Source organism: Hylobates moloch, unplaced genomic scaffold (assembly GCF_009828535.3).
Source record: "Hylobates moloch isolate HMO894 unplaced genomic scaffold, HMol_V3 SCAFFOLD_22, whole genome shotgun sequence".
Taxonomy (NCBI): Eukaryota; Metazoa; Chordata; class Mammalia; order Primates; family Hylobatidae; genus Hylobates; species Hylobates moloch.
The window spans coordinates 33,709,369-33,734,857 of NW_026652297.1; the positions used below are offsets into that span (position 1 = coordinate 33,709,369).

The 25,489-nt window shown below is 36.5% G+C and overlaps 1 protein-coding gene across 14 annotated transcripts in view; it reads left to right on the top strand.

Moving 5' to 3' along the window:
• Positions 1–25,489, top strand: part of HMBOX1 (homeobox containing 1) — a 174,430-nt gene that overhangs the window by 122,857 nt on the left and 26,084 nt on the right. For all 14 annotated transcript variants that reach the window (XM_032143947.2, XM_032143956.2, XM_032143952.2 and 11 more), the window contains 2 exons: positions 6,687–6,797; positions 16,345–16,498. In XM_032143947.2, coding sequence (XP_031999838.1) covers positions 6,687–6,797; positions 16,345–16,498 — 265 coding nt within the window. The remainder of the gene's footprint in view (positions 1–6,686; positions 6,798–16,344; positions 16,499–25,489) is intronic.

A 25,489-nucleotide genomic window follows, 5' to 3' on the forward strand; every position in this document is an offset into this window, starting at 1 on the left:
GAGAGAAGGAGACGAAGGCAGAGGGTGTAATGTCTTTTATGACCTAGCTTCAAAAGTCACAGACTATCATTTGTGCCACATTTGTTGGTTGCACAGAGCAATCCTGATGCAGTGTTGGAGGGGATTACACAAAGGTAGTAAGACCAAAAGGATCATTTGGAGGATGGAGGTCCCTTTGGAGGTTAGCTACCACAGTCTGCTAATTTCCTTAGCTTTTTTAGCTTGGAACTATTAAATATTGCCCATATGTTAAAAAAGATGCAACCCAATGATACAATGTTTTTGTATAATGCTTTTACCTTGCTTTAGTGGACTCTTTTGGGAACCTCATTTCTCTTATGGAAACATTTACAAAACTTCAGATCTTTTGTTTTCACTCCAGTTAAAAAAAAATCCTGTGTTGAAACCACTTTTTAAATATATTTTAAAATTCTGTCTATAGTGTGGTTTCATTTCAGTTATTACTTCTACCTGTCCTATGTCTATATGCTTGGAGTGATCTTGGAATTAGTGTATTTATCTAAGGGGTGAGAATTTGGGTATGTGGTTTTTAAAATTCGCTTTTCTCTTAATTTTTCCCCTTTCATCTGAATTGCTTAGGATTTTTAAAATAATGGACATGTATTATGCTTACAAAAAGAAAGTCAGACTTTCAAAACAGTTTTGTAATATTCAGTAATGGTGAGAATGTAGGGAAAATGCTTATACTACGGTTAGAGTATAAAATTGAGTACAGTCTTGTCTTTTTTTTCATTTTTTATCTAAGTAGGAGAGGAGTGAGAGTACAGTCTTCTTTAGGGAACGGTTAGGTGACATTTGTCACAAACATAAATGCTCTTCACAAACTATGAATCAAAAATTTCATTCCTGTGAGTCAGCCCTAGGGAAATATTTATTTGTCTGCAGAAGGATATACATAGAGTGTCATTGCATCATAATTTATAATAGTGAAACATTAACAACAACTGCAGTATCGAATAATAGATTCATGTTTTAATAAATTATGGTATAGAATACCTTGTAACCACTAGAATGAAGATTTATAATGTACTATATGAGAACATTCTAAGATATTAGAGAAAAGTAAGTTACTTATTATATGTAGAATAACCCCAAGTGTATGTTTTTAAAACAACTGGTTGTATATATATATATATATATATATATATGCATATTTATATATATATAAAAATATATATATGCATATTTTTCTCTATTAAATGCATGGAGAAAGTCTGGATGGATTCACACCAAATAAGGATACCTTTAGGATAGGAAATAAGGGGTGGGAATGGAGGAAGGGCTTTTATTTTTTCTGCGTGCATTTATGAATTATTTGAATTTTTGTAAAGAATGCATGTATGTGCTTTAACTTAAATTTAAACATAACTGCTTGCACTGTGGAAGGCGAATTATAGAGATGATAGCAGTTCTGAAGTAGAAGCTTGCTTGAAGAAGGAAATTTCATTTTTTCAATTGTGAAATGATCTTCTAATTAAAAAGGAGCTTATGAGAATTTTGTACTTTGTGGATCTTAAATGGTTTGTTCTTTTTCTTATAGTTACTGCAATTGTCCAGGCAAAAGAGACTGAGATTCCAAACTTCTGGAATGAGGATTGGAAAGAACATGAAAATAATTTTAGGAAGAGAAAGTGATTGTATTTAGTAAATATGTAAGAGTGTGGGGGGAAAGTAGAGTGAACAGTAAAATTGAGATGGAGAACACAGGAAGGAGAACAGATTTAAGGATAATAGGGAATTAAGTTGACTGTGTTGAGGACCTGTGGGAAAATCTCATGGACGCTATCTAGCAGATGGTTTGAAAGAATGGTCTGGTACCCTGGAGGTCATTGGCATTTAGATGACATTTTAAATCAATGTTATTGGTAATTGAGATGACCAAAGGAATCCTGAGGGTTACTAACATCTAAGAAGCTGGCAAAGCAGCCCTGAAGTCGACTGAAAAGATGTGGTGTTGGAATTGTATCCAGCATTCCAAGGAGGAAGATGATGGGAGTGGTCAGTAGTTTCACTCCTCAGGAAGTGGAAGGAAAATTAAACATAAATTTGTGGTATTGGAGATTCTGACAAGAATGGATTGTGGTGGAGAGCCCTCTAGTGGAAGGGAGCGTGGTGTTTGAGGAACAGGTAGCCTGATGCAGCTGCTCAGAAAATAATGTGAATGAGGCTAGAAAAGCTTTTTCTTCCTTTGAATACCATGATAACTTTCTTATTGGAAATAAATTAATCAGGGCTTAGTTTTAGTCTCTCAATGTGTGAAGGTTATATGTAAATTTCTTCTTTTCCTCTGCCCTGTCAGAGGTAGACAAGATGAGGTTTTGAGGAACTAAAACTTGTGGGCAATGACATTTTCTTCTGCAGTGGGAAGTAGGGGGAAAGTTAGGGAAATTTTCTCCTGAGGAAAAGTATCAAAGCTGATAATATCGAGAGGCTGCCAGGGCTTATGAGACCGTGTTCAGCTGAAGGACCAAAGCAGCTTGAAGCATGAGTTCAAGGAGGTTTACCCATCTGTTAACAGGCTGCTTAGAAAAATCACTGTAAAATGTGTCCTTTTATGCTTTTATTTTTTTTACAGTACCTCTTTTGGAAAAATTACCTGCTTATTTTCTACGTTTATTACATGAATACTGAGATTAAATTTAGAGGGAAGAAATTCTTGTTTATTTCTTCCTCACACAAAAGACAAGACAGAATATTCTATAACACCATCTTCTTCCTTTGTTTTATTAAAGTAATAATTACGCATAGAGAAAATTATGGGACAACATATGTGTAAATAGCTAACCTTGCTTACTTCAGAGAGTAGAATTGGAGGGGGAAGACAGAAATTCTTTGCAACTATTTGCTTGTAAAACAACCAATAAAGCTCTGTATGTAGTATTTAGGGTGAAAAGCCAAAAATAATTAATGCATATTTATAGAAAGATTAAGAAAACAATATAGAGATAGAAATGTAGGAAGAATCTGCCACTTTAAATTCATATTGTATATCTTTAGTTATATATTGGCTTTTGTTACTATACAGACAGAATTTAGAATATGTAACATGTATATTCATAAAAATATATACCTTTTCATTTATTTCATGGGCATCTTTCCATATTGATACATATCCATTTACTTCATTTTTCTGAAACTACATAGAATTTTAAGAACATTTTTGGGGAGACTTTTTAAAATTTAAATATATACACAGAAAACTGTCCAGCTTAATGGACACTTAAAAGTCAAGTTAGGACACCCATATAACCACCCTCCAGATCGAGATAAAGACCAATGCTGGTCACCACATAAACCCTCATTCTAACTCCCAGGCAGAAATCATCTCCCTCCTACATGGGTAACTACTATTCTGATTTCCATCCCTATAGATTAGTCGTGTCTGTTTTATAACTTTATATAAAATGAATCATATATAGTTATGTATGACTTTTGTGCATGTGTGTTTGTGTTATAGGTTTTTCAGTTAACATTATTTTTGTGATGTTTATCCATGTAGTTTCATATAGCAGTAGTTTATCTTTTTCTATTTAGAATAGTAGTCTATAGCAGAATGTGTAGATATCACAGTTGATGCATTCTATTGTTTTTTGTTTTTTGTGGTTTTTTTTGAGACAGAGTGTCACTCTGTCACCCAGGCTGGAGTGCAGTGGCGCAATCTTGGCTCACTACAACCTCTGCCTCCTGGGTTCAAGCAATTCTCCTGCCTCAGCCTCCCGAGTAGCTGGGACTACAGGCACACACCACCATGCCTGGCTAATTTTTGTATTTTTAGTAGAGATGGGGTTTTACCATATTGGTCAGGCTGTTCTCGAACTCTTGACCTCAGACAATCCACCAGCCTCTGCCTCCCAAAGTGCCGGGATTACAGGTGTGAGCCACCGCGCCTGGCCGATGCATTCTATTATTGATGGGCATTTAGTTGTTTCACATTGGGGGTTTTATGGAAATGTTTATAAGAGCCTTCTTGTCTCTTTTGAACATACTACTATTGAGCAGGTACACATTTCTGTGGGGTATATGCCTAGTAAAAAAATTGCTAGGTCACAGTGTATATATATGTTCAGCTCTAGCAGTTATCATCCAACTATTTCCCAAAGTGGCCCTGCCATTTTATCCATCAGCAGTGTGAGAATCATATATGCTCTATAGCCTTGCCAGCACTTGGTATTGATGGCTTTTTATTTGCTTGGTTGGTTCTGCTTTTTTGTTGTAGTTTTCTGGGTTTTTTTATGGCTTTTTAAAAACATTAAAGCCTGAGAGTGTTTTGTTATATAAATATACTCTAACTTAACTAATGTCCGTTTGATGAGATTTTGTCCTCTTCTCTCACTATACCAAAGCCAGAACCTGGACAGTTCTGTTGTCTAGCGAGCTCTGAGGCTTGTTCTATGTATGATCTGACTAAGGAAGATTTCATATTGGAACCAGTTAACAGGGCTGATAATATATTTTTTCTTAACTGATTTTTCTCAAGTTTTCTGTTTCGAGTAGTATGATAGCAATATGAAGAATCCATGTAAAATAATTTTATTTTGTTGACATGAAAATCAATGTTGATTTCATGGTGGTTGTTTTCTTCACCCTTTAAAAATGCAGTATAGGCTGGGTGTGGTGGCTCATGCCCATAATCCCGGCACTTTGGGAGGCTGAGGCGGGCAGATCACCTGAGATCAGGAGTTCGAGACCAGCCTGGCCAATACAGTGAAACCCCATCTCTACTAAAAATAGAAAAATTATCTGGGCATGGTGGCGCATGCCTGAAGTCCCAGCTACTCAGGAGGCTGAGGCAGGAGAATTGCTTGAACCCAGGAGGTGGAGGTTGCAGTGAACCGAGATCATGCCACTGCACTCCAGCCTGGGAAACAGAGTGAAACTCTGTTTCAAAAAAAAAAAAAAAAAGAGAAAAAGAAAAGTAGTATTAAAAAATAACCATAATGTCTGAAGCTAGACTTTTGGTGAAAGCCGAATTAATTATCCAGAATAATTTGCATTTTCTTAGAAGAGGCATACAGTGCCTACATCACATAAATCTTTAGTCCCCTGGAAAACTGCTGTGTGAATTATTTGAGAATATAATCACTTAGGTTTTGGAAAGCTGTTTGAATTTTGCCTTTTGAAATTGAAAGATTTTTCCAGGCTGGGCATGATGGCTTGTGCCTGTAATCCCAGCACTTTGGGAGGCCAAGGCAGGAGGACCACTTGAGCCCAGGAGTTCGAGAGCAGCCTGGCAACATTGTGAGACCCCGTCTCTACAGAAAAATATAAGAAATTAGCTGGATGTGATGGGGCCTGGTACAGTGGCTTATGCCTGTAATCCTAGTGCTTTGGGAGGCTGAGGCGAGAGGGTGCGTTGAGCCATGATTGTGGCACTGCACTCCAGCCTGGGAGACAGAGTGAGAACCTGTCTCGAAAAAGAGAAAAGAAAGATGTTTCCAGTCAGAGAACTTTGCTTCACAGTCTTTGTTTTAACACTCTCCTCTCCGATTTCCTCAAATTTTCTTTTGACATAGGTTTTTAAGTGTGTGAAACTCTAGGGGCTTGCTTTTAATGAGTTAAATGTGATCCCGGGACCTCCTGCTTTTTCTAATGTTAGAGGGTGTGATTACTTCATGATAGCTACTCTTCCTGTTGGGCATTATAGCTTTAAACAGGTGTCGACACAGGTGGTATTCAGTAATATTCGGTTACCCTCAGTAATTCCTTGGGAGGTTTTAGGTATAGGTAACCTTCTCTGGTAGCTGAATGGTCTTTTGGAAAGTGCCTTGTGGACTTACAAGACAGTTTTCTCTTTCCTGTTGTTACTTGCTTTTGCCAGTTTGTACTGAATTATTCATTTTTTGGAATAGCTATGAATGACCAGAATGAGCATGTGATTCTCATACTAGTAAGTTTTAGACCTGCTTTTTTACTTTCAGATGTAGAGATTCTTTATATTTCTAAGTAATTGCTGTCAAGAGCTTCTTGGAGATAGCAGAAAACTACTGCTTTATATTCTTTTCAGTTTTGTGGAAAGCATGTGTTGGAAAAATGTCTTTAGCTGTTGAGATTTCTTAAGAGGTCATATTGCAGCATACATAACTCTAAAAGTCTGCTAATTCTTTTCTGTACTAATGGTAATGACTCTAAAAATGGCTAAATGAATTAACAAGCCAAAAAAAACCTTACTGAAGACAGTATTTTCAATGACCTTTTGTTTCCTAGCCCCTAAATCTTTTGGTTAATATCTGTAATGAGTAACAAAACTTGCTGACTTGACTTTTTTGCTCAATATCTTTTAAAAGTCTTATTATTCTAAATTAGGGGTGGAGTGGAAAGCAGTGGTAATTGAAGGAGCACAAATATAATAAACTCTGTCAAATAACTTTTACTTTAGGAATCTCTTTATCTCAGATTCATGGACCTTTTTTAGAGATTAATTTTAGAGGCCATTGTCGGGTCTTAATTAATAAACTGCCTTGACGTCTAAGAGATAATTTCTGAGTATATCCTAGCCAGTGCAGTCAGTCTTTACAAAGGAATCCAATAATAGTTTGCTCAGGTTGCAACTTCCTTATGGACTGGACACAGAGAATAAAGCACCCAGTAACCTAGAACCAAAAGAACCTTTATTAATTTCACTGTAATTTCAGTGCCCTCCAAAACCTATTTCTCTTTCTACATAGGTATCAGTCAGAGCCGGATCTCTCATTGGCTGTTGCAGCAGGGATCAGACCTGAGTGAACAGAAGAAAAGAGCATTTTACCGATGGTATCAGCTTGAGAAGACAAACCCTGGTAAATAGCATTTCCTTTTATTTATTGCATCTGAAACAAGACAGATATAATGAATTACTTTAATGACTCCATGTGCTAACTTGTTCAGTAAGACAGTTTCATACTTTACTATGGTTGCTTTATGCAGAAAAAGACTCTTAACAGTAAAGCTAAACACTGATTGTAATAAATTTTATTTTATTGTCTAATATTATCTAGTCGTATTTACTCCTTCCCCTAAGACACCTTGTTGCTTTCAGGTTATATGATATTTCTAGCCATAGTTTGAAAGAATGCCATGAATGTTCAGTGGCTGATTTTGTTTTCTTCAACTACATAACTACGTAAGATTCCGTATTTTTTTTTTTTTTTTGCAAATCTTGTTTGAATTAGTAATGTAAATTTAATATTTTTATTTAATTCATGCTGTACCATATCCAGTGATCTCTGCTAATGATTTTTTTTTTCTAATTCTAATGACCTGGGTAATGGATGTATCTTTGGACTTTAGGATGCAGCTGCCCTGATGACTCCCAGGAGCAGCAGTAGATTGGGAAAGCAGAATGAAATCTTAAGAAAACTAAGATGACAAAAAATTTATGTCTAGAGTTGGAAGAAGTAGGCAAGATCTATTCAAGATACTAACAGGTGATTTTATAAAGTAAAATCTGAGGTTATGGGACCGTCTCAATCTATACTTTACACAGGCAAGTGGCAGTGAGCCTGCCCTCATGTGTAAATTTAAGATTGGGTTGTGTTCTGTAATGCTGCAGCCTTAAAGCCTTTGCACACAGACTAAATCACTAGTTGAAATATTGCAAAATAATAGCATTGGCTCTGAGGTAGAAATAAAGAATGTCATAGAGATGTATTTCTGTGTGTAAGTATGTGATAAGATTTTTTTCCCTAAAGGTCAGTTTCTCAATCCGAATGGTCCAGGCAGGATGAAACAGAAGAGAACATATCAACCTCTACAATAATATTAAAAATCTATTCTGACCCCCAATTTTTGCTTTGAAATGTTTCAGATGTACAGAAAATTCAAAAGACTAACACAGTAGACACCTGTTTACTCTTTCTTAGATATAATAATTATTACCATTTGGCCGGGCACGGTGGCTCACGCCTGTAATCCCAACACTTTGGGAGGCTGAAGTGGTCAGATGACTTGAGGCCAGTTCAAGACCAGCCTGGCCAACATGGTGAAACCCTGTCTCTACTAAAAATACAAAAATTAGCCAGGTGTGGTGGCGCATGCTTGTAGTCCCAGCTACTCGGGAGGCTGAGGCAGGGAAATTGCTTGAACTCGGGAGACAGAGGTTGCAGTGAGTGGAGATGGTGCCACTGCACTCCAGCCTGGATGACAAAGGGAGCCCCTGTCTCAAAAAAATATATATATATATTATTATTATTAACATTTTACATTTGCTTTATTCCTATAAAATAAATACAGATTTATATATGTGTGTATTCAGCATTCATCTCCTAAGAATAAACATAATCTGTATTACCCCAGTCCTCATTATTATACCTAAGAAAATTAATAATAATTTCATATTATCATTTTATATCCAGTCTGAGTCACATTTCTCTAGCTATTAGAAGAATGTCTTTTGTAGCTCTTTCTTTAGTATCTCTTTTAGGTTGGAAAATTGGGATATCTCTTAAATCTAGTCACCCATACTTTTTTTTTTTAAATGATGTGAACTTCTTAAGCCATGTAATTTGACAGAATGTCCCACATGCTGGATTTTTCTATTTCTTTTATTATCAAATATCTCATTTCTTTATCTTCTATATTTCTGTAAGCTGGAAGTTAGAATTAAAATCTGAAGTTAGGATTCATGTTGAATATTTTAGGCAAGATTACTTCATAGATTATTTAGGGAGGCATGTTCTAATGGCAGCAATTTATTTTGAAATGCATCGGAAAATAAAATGAAATTATATTTAGGGAAATGGATAGGTATATGATAAAGTAAAACGTGGTATGAGTATGGTTTTCACTTAAAAAATTCACTATTGTATGTTTGAAAATTTTTGCAGTAAAACACTGGAGAAAAATACTTTGTAGGTAGTGTTTACCTAATATTGCCACATATTAAGAGACCTGTCAGCATTAGGAGGTTGTAGCACTATTCATATGCCAAGTTTGATGGTTTTGTTAAAATGGTGACCACCAGATCTTTTCTTTGCAGTTTGTGAATAATCTTTAGGGTGACACTTGCCCCTGGATGAATATCCTTTCCTGCAACAGCTTTCACCCATGGCCTTAGCATTCATTGATGATTCTTGATTGAATCTGTTATTCTGATGGGGATTGCAAAATGGGATAATCAACTGGTAAGGCCAAATTCCCGCACTGGAGTTTCGGGGCTGGGCTCTAGTCCAGCCCTGAACTAGAAATAGGAAGGAGGACTAAGGTGCAGCTCTAGGGCCACAGTGGCATTGTTGCAGCTGATCTGATAGCCAGTTGTGGAATACTAATTACAGGAGTCCAGCTTTAGCACTGGGCTGATAGTGTTCTTCCAAAGCTGTTTTTTTTTTTAATTATTGTTATTTATTTTAGCTTTTAGTCCTAATTTCCTATTTTAGTTTATCTTGAAACCAGTATCAGGAAATTAGAGGAAGGTAGAACTAGGGAATTGAAACTAACAGCATTCATCTAGCTGATAATTAGGAGCTGATTTCTTTAAGGACATAGTGCCTCCTTTTAAGACGTTCCTCTAATTATATGCATTTGTTTTTCAGTGAGTTTGCATTATTGTCACCTTTTTAAAAGTACTTTCTATTTTTTGTTTAAAAACCAAATCCTAACTACTGGTTTTCTCAGTCAAGTTTTTCTGTGGGACATAATGTAAAGGTAGCTAGAGATAAGAGGGTAAGTTCGTAATTGCCAATTGGTAGTTGTTAACAGCAATTGGGTATTAGCAATTGAAATTTGTTTATCTTTTTCTTTGCATTTTCACCTTTATTATAAAGGCAAATATCACATAGAATTCTTTCTGATAAAAGTGATTTTGTTTTGTTGACTGTAAAATAACCTTTGATTTTAGCTAAAGAATTTGGAGCTACTATTATGTTTGGTTAAGATGAACTAAAATTATATTAGCTTATAGGACAGCATATCCTTCATTGCAAGTCATTTCAGACCTGATTAGAATCCACCCAGATGTCCCTCAGTTGAGAACTGGTTAAATAAATTAATGGCACATCTGTACAATGGAATCTTATGGAGCTATGTAACTACTTTTTGAAGGCAGCTTTATATGAATTAAATTTATATGAGGTGATATGGAATTCATAAGTAGAAAAAGTACATAACAGTATCAAGGGCATATTTATGTAGGGGAACACACACACATACACATACACATGTATATGCTTACCTAAGCATAGAAGATATCTGAAAAGCTGTGTTAGGAACTGGGAAGAATAGCTCTGTGGAGGGGAACTGAGTGACTGGGAGTACAGGGGTAAGGAGTTAACTACACAGCCTAATGTGTCTTTCTAAATTTTGTACTATGTACTTGTATTATATATTTGAAAAATAAAGTGTAATAGGAAGGGGGAGAGAGACCAAAAGAAATCAATCTGCCTTGTAAGATTAAAAAGAAAGAAAGAAAAGGAAGAAAAACTTAGGTTTATACAGTCCAGACCTGCTTTTGAGAAGAAGGTAGAAAATAAGTTGTCAGTGATTTTTATCAAGTAATTCTTTTATTTCATAATTTTTTTTTCTGTCTAGGAAAGATAGCTCATTAGGGTAAATGTAAATAGTGTGATCCCTTTACATATATTCTGAGAAGAAAATGCAAAATTAAGAAAAGTCACAAAATGAAAAACTACTTTTTCTTTTTGCTTCTGTAAATTTAAGCATTTAGAAAACAAAAATGTTTGTATATTCTATGACTCTATTGCTGGGCGTTAGAGCATTTCTCTTTGTATACTTTGAGTGAAGTCCTTTTTTTGTTGTTGTTAAGACAGAGTCTAGCTCTACCACCAGGCTGGAGTGCAGTGGCGCAATCTTGGCTCACTGCGATCTCTGCCTTTCAGGTTGAAGCAATTCTCCTGCCTCAGCCTCAGGAGTAGCTGGGATTACAGGCACGTGCCACCATGCCCAGCTGATTTTTGTGTTTTTAGTAGAGATGGGGTTTCACCATGTTGGCCAGGCTGGTCTTGAACTCCTGACCTCATGATCCACCCACCTCGGCTTCCCAAAGTGCTGGGATTATAGGCGTGAGCCACCGCACCCAGCAGAAGTTCTTTTTTTCAACCTCTTCAGTCTGGATCCAGTTGGATATGGCTTTTGGTTTTTTGTAAGTTTCTCTTTAAGTGGACTCATCAAGAAAAATAATAGAATGGATATTTAGGTTAATTTTACTGATAACCCAATTGATATAGTGTAGTTCTCTGATAACAGACTCATCATCAGAATTTACCAGCATAACTGAAAGCCTGCCAAGGCATATTAATAAAATAGGCTGATGGAAACTAATCAAATACATTTTATCTTGTTTCTTATGAAAACACTTACAAGAAAATACCTATTTTTTTAAAAAAGTGAGTGCTAAATTCAGCATGGTTGACATCAAAAGTCCCTTTATTTGATCAAATTAAGTTCACAGTCTTTTTCCCTTGTCTAGTTTAAACATTACTATAGCAGACAGGGTTTGCTGAGTTCCTCTTGGCATGTGGCGCATATTCTGCATGCTTCTAAACAATTAAATAAAATTTGCCAAGAGGGTTATGCAGCAAATACATGAGATAAATGTCATCAGAAGAAATGTCCAGTCCTTCACTTGCAGAGTGTTAGATCTCAGGGAAACGTGTGTGTGACATGGGGGGAGATGTGAAATTACTTTTGGAGAGGCTAGTGCCTATGGATGGCGTAGTAATGATGTGCTTATAGTCCCTCACCCAGAGCTAACCCTGATCAGCAAGAACATTATCATATATGTAAGAGAACACTTACCAAAATTTTTAAATCTCTTAACAAGTTATGAAAAGAGTTTTGTTTTGTTTTTTTTCCTCATGGGCTTAGATTTGCTAGGTGAAAGTGCAAAATTTTGTTTTAATGGAAACTTAGATGAGGGGAAAAAACATTTCTGTAAGGAAATAGACAACACACTTTTCCTGTTAGGACCTTAGCCAACCCAGAATTCCTGTATTTTACTTCAGAGGAGTTTAAAGGCTTATATACATTGTTCCTGCATTCTAGTATCTTTGTGTTTTTTTCTGTTAGAGTCAGTAATTTTGAACTCGCTCTTGCTTTTCATCCATTTCAACCAAAGCAAGATGAACTAAGGTTTCTAGAACAAATCTGTTTATTAATAGAGTGTTTCCAGAGTACTTTTTTGTGCTGTTTTTAACTACTGCTACATTGAAAAAGAAAAAGGAGCCAGAAAAAAATCTGAAAAGTAATGTAATATTATGTTTTAAAGTAGGTGTTTTGATGAATTTAAGATTATTCATTTTTCACCTTCTGTGTGTAAACTGTCTTGATTTCCTTTTTTCCACCCACCCCAAGATGGAGTATCACTCTGTCACCCAGGCTGGAGTGCAGTGGCATGATCTTGGCTCACTGCAACCTCTGCCTCCTGGGTTCAAGCGATTCTCCTGCCACAGCCTCCTGAGTAGCTGGGATTACAGGCATGTGCCACCATACCCAGCAAATTTTTGTATTTTTAGTACAGACAGGGTTTCATCATGTTGGTCAGGCTGGTCTCAAACTCCTGACCTCAGGTGTTCCGCCCGCCTCAGCCTCCCAAAGTGCTGGGATTACAGGCGTGAGCCACCGCGCCCGGCCTTGATTTCTTTCAAAATAACCAGGCCACTACTTACTTTTCTGTCTTCTTTTTCTCCTTTTTTCCTCTCCCCTCTTCCTTTTCCTTCCTGCCCAGTTTTATTTTATCTGAATTTCCTTCAGTTCTTGAGACTGTCTTGACAATACAGAATATTACAAAGAAGCATAATATTAACAATAAACCCCAATACCAAGAAAGAACCATTATTAGTTGGCTTATTTCCTTCAACCTCTTGGTTAAGATTCTTTCTGTTCTCTGTTTTATTTGTACCCATTTACCACTCTGCTTACTGAGGAGCATGCCGCAATTATGGATGTGGCCTACTACCTGGAATTCACTGACCTATTGCCCACCCTCCATCCTGAAACTCTTTCTTTCTTTACCAGGGTCAGCCCCTGGGCAAGAGGTTGTATTCCCTTACTGAGTCTTATTTCTACCTTTATCTTGATCGGCCATGATAACCGGTTGGCTCTGTTTTAGTCCTTTTCACCCTTACTATAGAATAACATTTATATAATTTTAATTAGGTAGATTCCAGAGTTCTTGCTGTGCTGTAATCCCTACTTGTTTTCAGAAAAGCACTATAAGACTGTGAAACCCTCCAGCCCCGAAATTCCTGCTTATGTCTAAATTTAGTTAACTTTCAATTAGGCCCAGACTGAATTCTCAGTTTATTTTGGCAGAATGAAACCCTTTTAAATTGTTTAAAGAAGGGTTTCAGTTTGGAGTTTCATGTTGGGTAGAGCAGAAATGTTTTTAAACCAGGGGTTGGCAAACTTCATATAAAGGGCCAGACAGTAAATATTTTAGGTTTTGCTGGTTATATGATCTCTATCATAGCTACTCAGCTCTTCTGCTCCAGTGCATTCATAGCCATAGACAATCTGTAAACGAGTGAGCATGAGCATGTTTCAGTAAAACTTTATTTACAAAAATAGGCAGCTGGTATAATTTGCCAACTCTGTTTTAGGGTGGGCTAAAGCTTTATATGATGACAAACTTACTTGTTTAAGTAGAAATGTTAAGTAGTTAAATATTTACTTTCCATCACGTGCTATAAGAAATCACATACATATTAAGAGCTGAAACACAAAATGAAAGATATAAAGATACTCTGAGTGATATTCAAGCCCACTGGCCATAATACAAAAGACTGACAAATTTGACTATATTAAAATTAAGATCACAAAGCACACTATTAAAAACAAAAGACCAGAAAAAAAATTGCATTCTATATGACTAGCAATTGCTATGATTTCTATGCACCCATAAGAAGAATAACCCCGCAAAAAAGGAACAACAGATAGGAATTCACAAGAAAAGATATAAATGGTCAATAAACAGGAAAAGATGCTCATTCTTATTAGTAGTGAAGTCTCTATATTAAAGGGAAATTTTTTGCTGCCAAATTTATACATTTGAATAATTAATAATAGTGTATTGGGGGATAAAGGGAAATAAACAACTGGGGATGATTGTGATAATTTTTATTAGTTATCTATTCTTATACAATAAATTACCCACAATTTAGCAGCTTAACACAACCAGCATTTATTATCTCATAGTTTTCGTAGATTAGGAATCCAGGAGTGGCTTAGCTGGTCGTTTCTGGCTCAGAGTTCTGTAGAGGTTGCCGTCCAGCTGTCAGCCTGGGCTGCAGTCATTGGGACCGGATGGTCCACTTGGAAACTCACTCATGTGGATGTGAACAGGTCCCAGGTCCTCACTGCCTGTTGGTCAGAGACATCAGTTCCTCACAACATGGGCCTCACCATCCACCACCTGAGTGTCCTCACATGGCAGCTAGTTTTCCCTTGAGTGAATAAGAGAGAAAGCATCCAAGGCAGATGCCACAGTGTCTTCTGTATTCTGATCCTGGAAGTGACATAACATCACTGCCACATGCTGTTGGTCGCACAGCCTAATCATGGTGCAGTGTGGGAAGGGACAGAGGTGTGCAGACCAGGAGGCAGGGATCCTTAGGGACCTTGGAGGTTGACGTCCACATTCCTGTGCTGGGACTGAATGTCTGAGGCCTTGTTTCTGTCTATCACCTGGTTTCTGCACTTCTCCATGTGGTGTTTGCCGTGGCTACAGTGTCCAACATGGCATTTTCTCTCAAATGCTGGCACCTGGGTGGAGTTGGCACAAGCCCCTGGGGACTGTCAGAGCATCTTTCACTCCATGTGGCCTCTCCACATGGCTATCCTGGGCTTCCTTACAACATCATAGTCTCAGTTTAGTCAGACTTCTTATATGGCCACTAGTTTCCCCCAGAGCCAGCATTTTAGGAGACCTAGGCAGAAATTTCAAAGCATCTTATAACGTAGCCTTGAATTGTTCAGATTTTCTTGCTCAACAGCCTGTCACAGGACTGGCCCAGATTCAAGGGCATGATGAGCCAGAGGTATGACTTACTGTGAGGAGCCGTCTTTGAAACTTGTCCCAGGAAAGCATGATTGTGAAAGACGATGCTGACGTGTTCTAAAAGTAGTAGCAGTGCAAGGAGTAAAAATTGATCTGATACTGGAAATATTTTGAAGATAAAATGAACTTGCCTATGAATTAGTTATGTAGTATGTGGGATAATTAGAGAAGTGAAAGATTAATTTGAGAATTTTGAGCTGAGCAGTTTGAAGAGTGGGTATCTATTTACTGAGATGGGAAAGACTGCAGGACAATAGGTTTGAAAAGCAAAATCAGGATTGATTAACATTTTGGACATCTGTGTAAGAGAATACATCTAAAGATGTAGCTATTAAGAAGGAGATCTACAATAGATCTGTAAGTCTTGAAGTAGAAATGCTATCCATGGTATTATTTGCAAGGTACAATAAAGAGAGTATTTGGAAGAAATAAATATTTATTAATATTCATTAACATAGAATTAACATATTATTAATATTTGCATAAACCTACATGTTCTAACATGTCTTTCTAGACCTGTGTTAAGCGTTTGAATTAAACCACAGGCAGAGAGAATTTTTTTGAAGGTTTTTGATTAGAAGACCGATATGATCATAATTATGTTTTGGGAAGATGAATTTAACAGTGTAAGAAGTGAAGGAAGAGTGGGGTAGCCAGGGACTGAACTCTATGAAAGCATACCAAGTTACATTGAAAGTCTATGAAATAAGTTCATGGAGGCCAGAGACAATGTTGCTTTCCTGGTTTTATTCTTAGCTTCTAGCCTAGAGCAAGCCACTTGAAAGGGATTTGATAAATGGTGAATGAATGAATAAATGCATCATTGGCAGTTCAAGCTATTTGAGAAAAGAGTAATCTGAATTAGTAAAATGTCTCAATTATAGATATTTTTCATTGAAATTTTATTATGTTCAGGAGGTAACAATCTAGTATAGCATCAACAGGTAGACCTATGGAGACCTGATTTAGTTAGTAGACAAAAAGCACATCAAATATCATCTTACTTTCTTTCATGCTGTATTTCACTCTTTAAAAAAAAAAAAGAGTTTACAAGAATTAGGGTTATTTTAAGTTTATCTCCTACCTGCATAAATTCCTTAAGCTTATAACTTATTTGAATGGTTAATGAAAGATTCTGAACATCTGAGGTATATTGTTCGAAGAGTATAACTATCAAGCAGCAATTTCAAAAGAAATTTTTCAGAGAAAGATACATTGATTAAGTTGTCACTAAGCCAAAGACCATACTTCCCTAGTCCCATAGGAAGTAGGTATCGGTATCATATTGTTTTAAATAAACTGCAAGATATTTGCTAAAAGTGTCTTGTTTATTTCAGGCGCTACACTAAGTATGAGACCAGCCCCCATTCCAATAGAGGACCCTGAATGGAGACAAACGCCTCCCCCAGTCTCTGCCACATCTGGTACTTTCCGACTGCGACGAGGGAGTCGATTTACCTGGAGAAAGGAGTGCCTGGCTGTTATGGAAAGGTATGTGTCTCCTTTTTCTATGAAAAATCTCCCAGACTTATCCAGACATCAACTCTGGATAGACTGGGACAGTTTTCATTTCAAACAAGTAATTTGGTATCTTGGTTCTATCTCTAAAAGTACTTTAGAATATTATAAATGCTGTATTTATTGAAATAAGGTGATCTTAGCATTGAGAATTCATAAAGCTGGAGTTAGCATCTGTCAATTTATTTTACTTATAATAGTGTCCCCAGTAATTTAGGAAATGTTGGAATAAATATTTTTTGAATTCAGATCTTTGTATTATATTTTGGAAAAACTCTTTGAAGTCTTCTTTTCATCAAAAATATTGAATAATTGTACAGGAGACTACTGAGATTTAACTTTCCTTTAATAAGGAGTATGGTCTAAGTAAGCTTTGTCCCAAAGGTTAAAAATACTTATTTTTGACCTTGTTTTAGTTATTTATCCTCTCATTCTAGCACCAGTACCTGATCCATAGTAGGTGCTCAGTGGTTTTTTTTTTTTTTTTAACCTGACTTTGACCGTAGCTTCAATTTTCCCATCTGAAATGGTATACATTAATTATGATTGTGAAATGTTTGGCATACTTAGCATAGATCCTATAGTAGAATTATCTTTTTAGTCATCTACTTGTAAGTGATGTTTACAGAATTTTGTTTCAATGGAATTTTGTTTATATTTAATTAGGTAATAATGTTCCAGCTGTACATTTTTCTTATCTGACCTAACTAGTAGAATTGGTATATTGGACAGAGCACTGGACTCAGAGTCAGAAGACCTATACCCAACTAACTTTGTTTAGGTCACAAACTCTCAGCTGTAACTTCATGTCTAAAATGAAATTTTTTGATAGCCAATATGTCATTTAAGACTTTTACCATCTCTCATCCTGCTACTTTCTGATTATTTCCCAGCTCATGAACTTCACTACCTGAGAGGGAGATTTAAAATGCCAAAATTCAGATGTTTTTGTTCATGTGATATAGTTGAAATTAATAGGTTTGCTTAAGGTGAAGGTGAGATCCAGTATCCAAAATGAGACTATAGGTTATCCACTGATATTGTCATCTATTCCTTTCCTTGCTCTCTTTATTATAGATAAGAGCAGAAACCATTTATTGAATAATGAATCCTTATATGCTTGAGTCATTAAAGTGAAAAAATGAGACATTATTGTCCTGGAGACCTGACATTTACAATCTGCTCTACTTTTCTCATCTAGAAATTTTTATTCTTTTTGAAAATTTCTTTAGAACTCGGCACACAGCAGATGAGAATTGAAATAATGTCTAACTTAAATTGCAATACTGTACATTTTCCTTTAGGTATTAGTTTCTTCCTGGTGCTAAGTTCTAATTGTGCTAGTGACTTAGCCAGTTAGTTCTGTTCATGAAAATACCAGTATATATTTATCACAAAATGTCAGCATGAGAAAGAATTAAGTTAAAAATTGATGACATTAATATCAATAGGTGATATTCCTAATGTACTTTCAGAGTTGAACCTCAGAGACTTAGGGATTCTTATTTTTCCTGGCAACTAGAATTAGTCACAGAATCACACGGAATTTTAATTAAAAAGATATTGAGCATTTACCCTATGACTCCTATTTAGTCTTAATTTATGTTTTTTAACATTAATTTTAATTAATAAATGGCTTTATCTAATCCAGGAGTTGGTTATCTTTGGCTTAATTTTATGTTACCTGGCACAACTAGAAAGAGGATGTGGTTTATGCCAATAGTTGCAAAAGCACACAAAGCCTTTCAAAATACTTAATAGTACAGAAGGTCACACAGTATGGTTTTTGTTCTGTAAAAATGGAACTTTTTGTTTTCCAAAATGACATACAAAATTCCTATCCTTAGTATGACACATATTTTTTTCCTTGACTGAATGGGTAAATAAATACATATGCATAGACTGTAAAACCAGCAAAGTAAGGCTTACTCAAATGTTAGTATAAGATAAAAGTAAGGCTGGACATGGTGGTTCACGCCTACAATTTCAGCTTTGGGAGGCCAAGGCAGAAGGATCACTTGAGGCCAAGAGTTTGAGAACAGCCTGGGCAACATAGCAAAACCCCATCTCTACAAAAAATTCAAAAAATATCTGGGCGTGGTGGCATACACCCGCATTCCTAGCTGCTCAGGAGGCTGACCTAAGAGGATTGCTTGAGCCCAGGAGTTTGAGGTTACAGTGAGCTATGATTGCACCACTGCACCCCAACCTGGGTGACATAGTAAGATCCTATCTCAAAAATTAAAATGAAATTTTAAAAAAGTAAAAAATTATTCCATTCTTCATACATCAAGATAAATTTCAAATGAGTCAAAGAAGTGAATCCATATAAATAATAGAAGAAAACATGAGTGGTCCCTTCATATCCTGGCAATGGGAAAAATATTTCCTAACCATGACTCAAAATCTAAAAATAAAGGAAAAGATTGATAAATATGATTACATAAATTAAAAGAAAAACTTTGGAGGGAGAAACAGCTGAGCAAAGTAAAAGACAAATTGGAAAAAAAAATTGCAACTTTTATTATCCCTAATAAAGAGCTCTTAAAAGACCAATAACTATCTTTATTGGGCTAAAGATAGGAGAAAAAATGCAAATGGTCCTTGAACATATGAAAATATGCTCAATCGGCCAGGCGCGGTGGCTCACGTCTGTAATCCCAGCACTTTGGGAGGCCGAAGCGGGCGGATCACGAGGCTAGGAGATTGAGACCATCCTGGCTAACACAGTGAAAAAACAGAAAAATCGCCGGATGAGGACCTGTTCCCAGTATCAGAGGTAGGTTGAGTAAATGAGTGGCCATGGATGAACCTGAGTGACAGGTTCGCTCAATCTAATTGATAGTAAGAGAAATTCAAATTAGAACTACATTGAGATACTATTCTTCACTTATCACATTGACAAAAATCCAAAAGTTTGGCAACATTTTCTATTGATTGGGCTGTAGAGAAATAGACACTCTCATTCATTACTTGTAGAAATGCAAAATGTAACAACTTAATGGAAGGGAATTTGGCAATATCAAGGAAAATTACCTATGAGTTTACCCTTTGACTTGGCATTCCTACTTCTAGAAAATTATCTTAGGGGCAGTGGGTCACACCTGTAAATCCCAACCTTTTGGGAGGGCTGAGGTGGAAGAACCACTTGAGGCCAGGAGTTTGAGACCAGCCTAGGCAACACAGTGAGACCCCATCTCTATAAAAAATACAAAAAATTAGCAAGGCGTGGTAGGGCATGCCTGTAGTCCCAGCCACTCGGGAGGCTGAGGCAGGAGGATTGCTTGAGCCCAGGAGTTTGAGGCTGCAGTGAGCTATCATCACACCACTGCACTTCAGTCTGGGTGACAGAGAAAGACCCTATCTCAAGAAGAAAAAGAAGGATCTTAAAGATATACTGGCAAAAATATGAAAAGATAACAGCACTGTTTTTACTAATTTCAAAATACAGAAGATGACCTAAATGTCTATTTGTAGTAACTATGTCAATAAATTATAGCACATCCATGTATTGGATGTTGAAGCCCATGTAGTGGAGTACTATGCAGATAAAGCACAAAAAACTCTATACAGTGATCTCCAGGATATAACATTAAGTTTAAAACAAGGCAGAATCAATTGTATATAATACAAAGCTGTCATTTATGTATTTGCTTATAACATTTTAAAATGGAGGAATAAACCATAAAATAAATGGTTATCAATAAAAGAGAAACAACTTAGAAGAGGGAGAGGTAGAAGCTAGATTTCTCGGAAAATACTTTGTTTTGACCTGTAACTAAATTACATAATTATAAAACAAAATTTAAAATCAGGGAAAAAATGAGGGGGAAAAAGGTGATCTTTAACAAATAACTAAAATGAAACCTGTATATCAAAATAGTGCCTTAAACACCCAAGAATTATCTCAAATGTGTTTATAACACAGCAATTTCACTATACTTCCTAAGTGGGAAGCAGCTTAAGAATAAAAAGAAACACCAAAAAATCTTACATTGTTTCTACTAAATTTGGTATTATAGATATTGCTATTCAGGTACTATTTTTATTTACATAGCTAGATAGGTATAGATATAGATGTAGGTACAGATAAAACAAATAGTCATATTAAAGTTATTAGGAACCAAGATTGTCAGTGCAAAGGAAAAGAGACATATAAAATCGAAAGATTTAAATAAAACACTGTAGTCTTCTGTATGTTTGCATAGAGATAGAAATTTGTCTTGATTTAAAAAAAACAGACTTAATGAGATACAATTCATCTATTTAAAGTGTACAATTGAATGCCTTTTAGTATATTCACAGAATTATGCAACCATAACCTCAGTCAATTTTAGAACATGTTTATCAGCTCCCTTCCCTTTTTGAGACAGGGTCTTGCTCTGTTGCCCAGGCTGGAGTTCAGTGGCATGATCATGGCTCACCACAGCCTCAACCTCCTGGGCTCAGGTCTTTCTCCCACCTCAGCCTCCTGAGTAGCTGGGACTACAGGCATGCGCCACCATGCCTGGCTAATTTTTATATTTTTGTAGAGACAGGGTTTTGCCATGTTGCCTAGGCTGGTATTGAACTCCTGGGCTCAAGAGATCCACCTGCCTCGGCCTCCTACAGTGCTGGGATTATAGGCATGACCCACCGCTACAGCCCCAATTTTAGTAACCATAAGATTGATCAGTGAATTCAGTGTTAACTTCTTGATTCACTTATTAAAAAATCCCCTATTAACCATCTACCTAATAGTTTTAGAGCATTGATTCTTAAATCTGGATGCATATTAGGATCACCTGAGGAGCTTTTCAAACTATCAGGGGGATTCACTCCTGATGGACTGAATCTTAATCTCTGGGTGTAGAGCCTAGACAGATATATTTTGAAAAGTTTCCAAGTGATTCTGAAGTGTAGGCTGGACTGAGAATCACTGTTTTGTTATTTATTGACGATTGTTTCCTAGTCATTTTTTCCATAAGGAGTCACAAGTTGTTGTATTGAAATTTGTTTATTTCTTGTACATTAATCAGCTGGAATTCTTCTGTAAAGAACTTTCTCTCATCAACAATTTGGTTACCCTGAAATGTACTCCCTCACAAATGTGTGGTGGCAGGGAGGGAGCTAACATGTAAGTAATTATGGAACTGAGAAGTGAATGCTATTATGACAAAAGGAGCATGTAGAGAAAAGAGGAAAACTACACCAAAGTGGTAACATTTTGGCTGCATTCAGATGAGGGATAGAAGTTCATGAGTTAGAGAATCTGAGAAAAGCCATTATAATGTTAGGAACATTCTTACTTTGATTATTCAGAACTTGGTTATACTGTGCACTCTATAATTAAACAAGCACCGTGCTTAATTATACCGTAAGTGCTGGCATTCGGGCCTTATGTAGGAGATGTATCTGATTAGATTGGTCTATTAGATAATAGTGGTGGGAGTATGGATAATGGACAAGAAATCAATCAAGTATGTATTTTAACACATACTACATGCATATAATCGGGGGAAATAAATGTAAAATAAAATGTAAAATATATTTAAGTTATAATATCTGCCTTCATAAATCTTAAGGCAGTAATAGCTTACATTTGAATAGGAATTTAATTACTATACAGTTACTGATTTTATTGATAATTATACAAAATTATTTAATCTTCACAATTCTGTACTATAGGTATTTTATTATTTGCAGTTTATATATAAGAGCCTCAGAGAAAGGAAGTGACTAACTCATATGCAAATGGATTAGAGCAGGGGTCCCGGTTAACCCCTAGGCTGTGGACCTCCACACAGTAGGAGGCAAGTGGCAGCAGAGCAAGCATTACTGCCTGAGCTCCACCTGCTGTGAGATCAGCAGCGGCATTAGATTCTCATAGGAGCTCGAACTCTATTCATTTTCATCACTAAACCACCCTCCCTACCCCCCACCCCGTCCGTGGAAAAATTGTCTTCCACGAAACTGGCCCCTGGTGCCAAAAAGGTTGGAGAACACTAGATTAGAGGAGGAATAGATGGAGGCCAGCTTAGGAAGCTATTAGAGTAACCTATGCATGACTGCTGAGGGCCTAAGCTATATTGTAAAAGCAAAAGGACAGAAAATGGATAAAAAGTGATAGATATCAGAAAAAAAAAATGGAAGAAAAACGATCTAACCTAGTTACACATTGAATGACAAAGCAGGAAATATGTAAGAGTTTAGCATAGTGATAGTCAGAGAGCATCTGGGAGACAGTACCTGCCATTAGAAAATGCTTTCACTTTGGGCAAATCATTCAGCATCTCTGGGCCCCAGTTGCCACATTTATGAAGAGTTAAATATCATGATGAAGTAAAAAGACGGACTTCAGAGCCACATAGACTTAGGAATTAGTCACAGCTTCACTTTATGTTAATCTGTGGGAATTTCAGCTTTCTATAAAGTGGAGATGGTTATTAGGAGAAGAGTTACGAGAATTATTTGAGATAATATGTGTAAATCACACAGTAGAATGCCTTTCTCATAACCATTGTTAGACCAGTGTTCTTTTTCCATCTAAGCTTCTTCTAGTTTAATGCTTTGACTGTGAAGTCACCTCAAGATTTCTGTGTTAGGAGAGTTTAGTGGCACTAGAAATGGAGATTTGGGAGTCATCAATATATTAGGTACAGTTAAAACCATGAGTGTGAATAAACTCTGGTTAAATATATCCATTTATACAGTTCCTGCATTTTTGCAGCGAAATGTGGCTGGAGAAAAACTTAAAACCCTGCTGACTGATCTCATTTTAAATTCATGACCACTAACCTGAAGTGGGTCTTTAGTTCTGCCAAGCAGAATTAATACTATACCTTTCTAGTTTATTTTTTCCCACTCTCCTATAAGATTATTTCACACTTTCTTCTCTCTCTGCAAACTCCCCATCCTCATTCTCTCATGATGACCTTTTCCTCATCATGAAAGGAAATGAGGAAAATAAAGCAATCAGAGGAGACTGTCCACAAACTACCTACCTGCTACCATGTACACACACACACACACACACACACACACACACACACACAGAGTTTTCCTGCCTCTTAACATACCCAGAGCACTTCAATAATATGTATATTTCCTAGCGTGTGTCTTGGTGCATCATTCATATATATGTGCATTTTCTCCTTCTCTGACCTCATTCCACTGTGTATTCCACATATTTGACTTTTAAAATATTCAATTCCAGAAACATTTATTGTCACAAAGGACAATATTGTATGATTCCATTTATATGAAGTATCTGGAGTAGGCAAACCTATACAGACAGAAAGTACATAAGTGGGTTACCTAGGGCTAGGGGAGGATAGGGGTGTTGGGTGGGGGATGTGATGGCTAAGGGGTGTGTGTTTCTTTTTGGGGTGATGAAGATTTCTAAAATCAGTTGTGGAGGTGCTTGTACAACTTTATGAATACGCTGAAAACTATTAAATTGTATGCCTTAAGTGAAGTTTCTGATATATGAATTACATCAGGCTGCTTTTTAAAAAAAAAAAAAAAGCATTTATTCAGTGCACTGTTAGAAGCTTCACGTATACTTACCCTCCATATTTAATCCTCACTGCAGTCCTGGTTTTTCCTTCTTCTAATGAGGCAGTCAAGGCTCAAAGAGGTTGAATAACTAACTTCCTAAGACCACAGAGCTAACAAGTGTCCCAGTCACATGTAGATCTTTAGCCAGTGCTATTCACAGATTTGAGTTCTTATTAACTAAGAAGAATGTTATTTTAATTTGAGTATATATTGATTGTTTTTAATTTGTGGACTTGGGCTTCGTTAACTCTAAAGTCTGATGTCCCTAGATTAGTATGTGTTACAACCTTCCATTTGTTTAAGAGCATTTGGGGATTATAACAGGGAAAAGATGAAACAAGAATGGCAAAATGGTTGTTAATTGTTGAAGCTGGTATGTAGGGGGTTGTGGGTTTATTATATTTGTGTGGGTTTAAAATTTTTACAATTAAAAAGGATTTTGTTGTTTTTAAAAAGAGGACCTGACTAGATTTTAATGGATAAAATATGTAATTGACTAATATTTATTCTTTTTTTAATTATTATTATACTTTAAGTTTTAGGGTACATGTGCACAATGTGCAGGTTTGTTACATATGTATACATGTGCCATATTGGTGTGCTGCACCCATTAACTCGTCATTTAGCATTAGGTATATCTCCTAATGCTATCCCTCCCCCCTCCCCCCACCCCACAACAGTCCCCGGAGGGTGATGTTCCCCTTCCTGTGTCCATGTGTTCTCATTGTTCAAATTCCCACCTATGAGTGAGAACATGCAGTGTTTGGTTTTTTGTCCTTGTGATAGTTTGCTGAGAATGATGGTTTCCGGTTTCATCCATGTCCCTACAAAGGACATGAACTCATCATTTTTTATGGCTGCATAGTATTCCATGGTGTATAGGTGCCACATTTTCTTAATCCAGTCTATCGTTTTTGGACATTTGGGTTGGTTCCAAGTCTTTGCTATTGTGAATAGTGCCGCAACAAGCATATGTATGCATGTGTCTTTATAGCAGCATGATTTATAATCCTTTGGGTATATACCCAGTAATGGGATGGCTGGGTAAAATGGTATTTCTAGTTCTAGATCCCTGAGGAATTGCCACACTGACTTCCACAATGGTTGAACTAGTTTACAGTCCCACCAACAGTGTAAAAGTGTTCCTATTTCTCCACATCCTCTCCAGCACCTGTTGTTTCCTGACGTTTTAATGATGGCCATTCTAACTGGTGTGAGATGGTATCTCATTGTGGTTTTGATTTGCATTTCTCTGATGGCCAGTGATGATGAGCATCTTTGCATGTGTTTTTTGGCTGTATAAATGTCTTAATAAAGCATTTGCTGTGTGTTAGCACTAACCTAGGCTTACCTTAAGTAGTTTACATATTTTCAAGGGGAAAAAAAGTCATCTATAGTGTATGTCTGAAATATCTGCATATGCAA